This window comes from Chaetura pelagica, unplaced genomic scaffold (assembly GCF_000747805.2).
Source record: "Chaetura pelagica isolate M959 unplaced genomic scaffold, ChaPel_1.0 scaffold676, whole genome shotgun sequence".
NCBI classification, from domain to species: domain Eukaryota; kingdom Metazoa; phylum Chordata; class Aves; order Apodiformes; family Apodidae; genus Chaetura; species Chaetura pelagica.
In genome coordinates this window covers 881,484-881,804 of record NW_009953724.1, presented here as the reverse complement: position 1 = coordinate 881,804, position 321 = coordinate 881,484, and the positions used below count along the sequence as shown (strand labels likewise).

General features: G+C 65.1%; 1 protein-coding gene across 1 annotated transcript in view; it reads right to left on the bottom strand.

The window, feature by feature from the left end:
- The window catches only part of LOC104391358 (protein FAM49B-like), a 3,653-nt gene extending 3,551 nt beyond the window's left edge, over positions 1 to 102 (bottom strand). The window contains exon 1 of the mRNA XM_010000625.1: positions 84 to 102. Within this exon, the coding sequence (XP_009998927.1) occupies positions 84 to 102 (19 nt within the window). The remainder of the gene's footprint in view (positions 1 to 83) is intronic.
- Between the last annotated feature and the right edge of the window lie 219 nt (positions 103 to 321).

The window sequence follows — 321 nt, the reverse complement described above, 5'->3', positions numbered from 1 at the left end:
TTTTACACATCCCCCCTCGCTCCGAGCCGTGCCCCGAGAGGAAGCGAGGGAGAGGGAGCAAGGGGGGGCCATGGGGCTGCAACCTGTCCTGGTGGCCGCCATCTCCCCTACACCCCAATGTCCAATCTGGGAGATCCCCAAGCCGTCCCAGTCAGCCCAGGCCAGCAGGGAGCTGGGACAAGTCTCTGGGGCTGGTTTGGTGTCCCCAGTCCCTGTCCCTTGGGTGCAGGCTGTGACCCCTTTCTTGTACTCCCGGCAGGACAGGTGACACGGACCCGTCCCTCCTCCTTCCCCAGCATCTCCAGGATGTCCCTGCCAGGG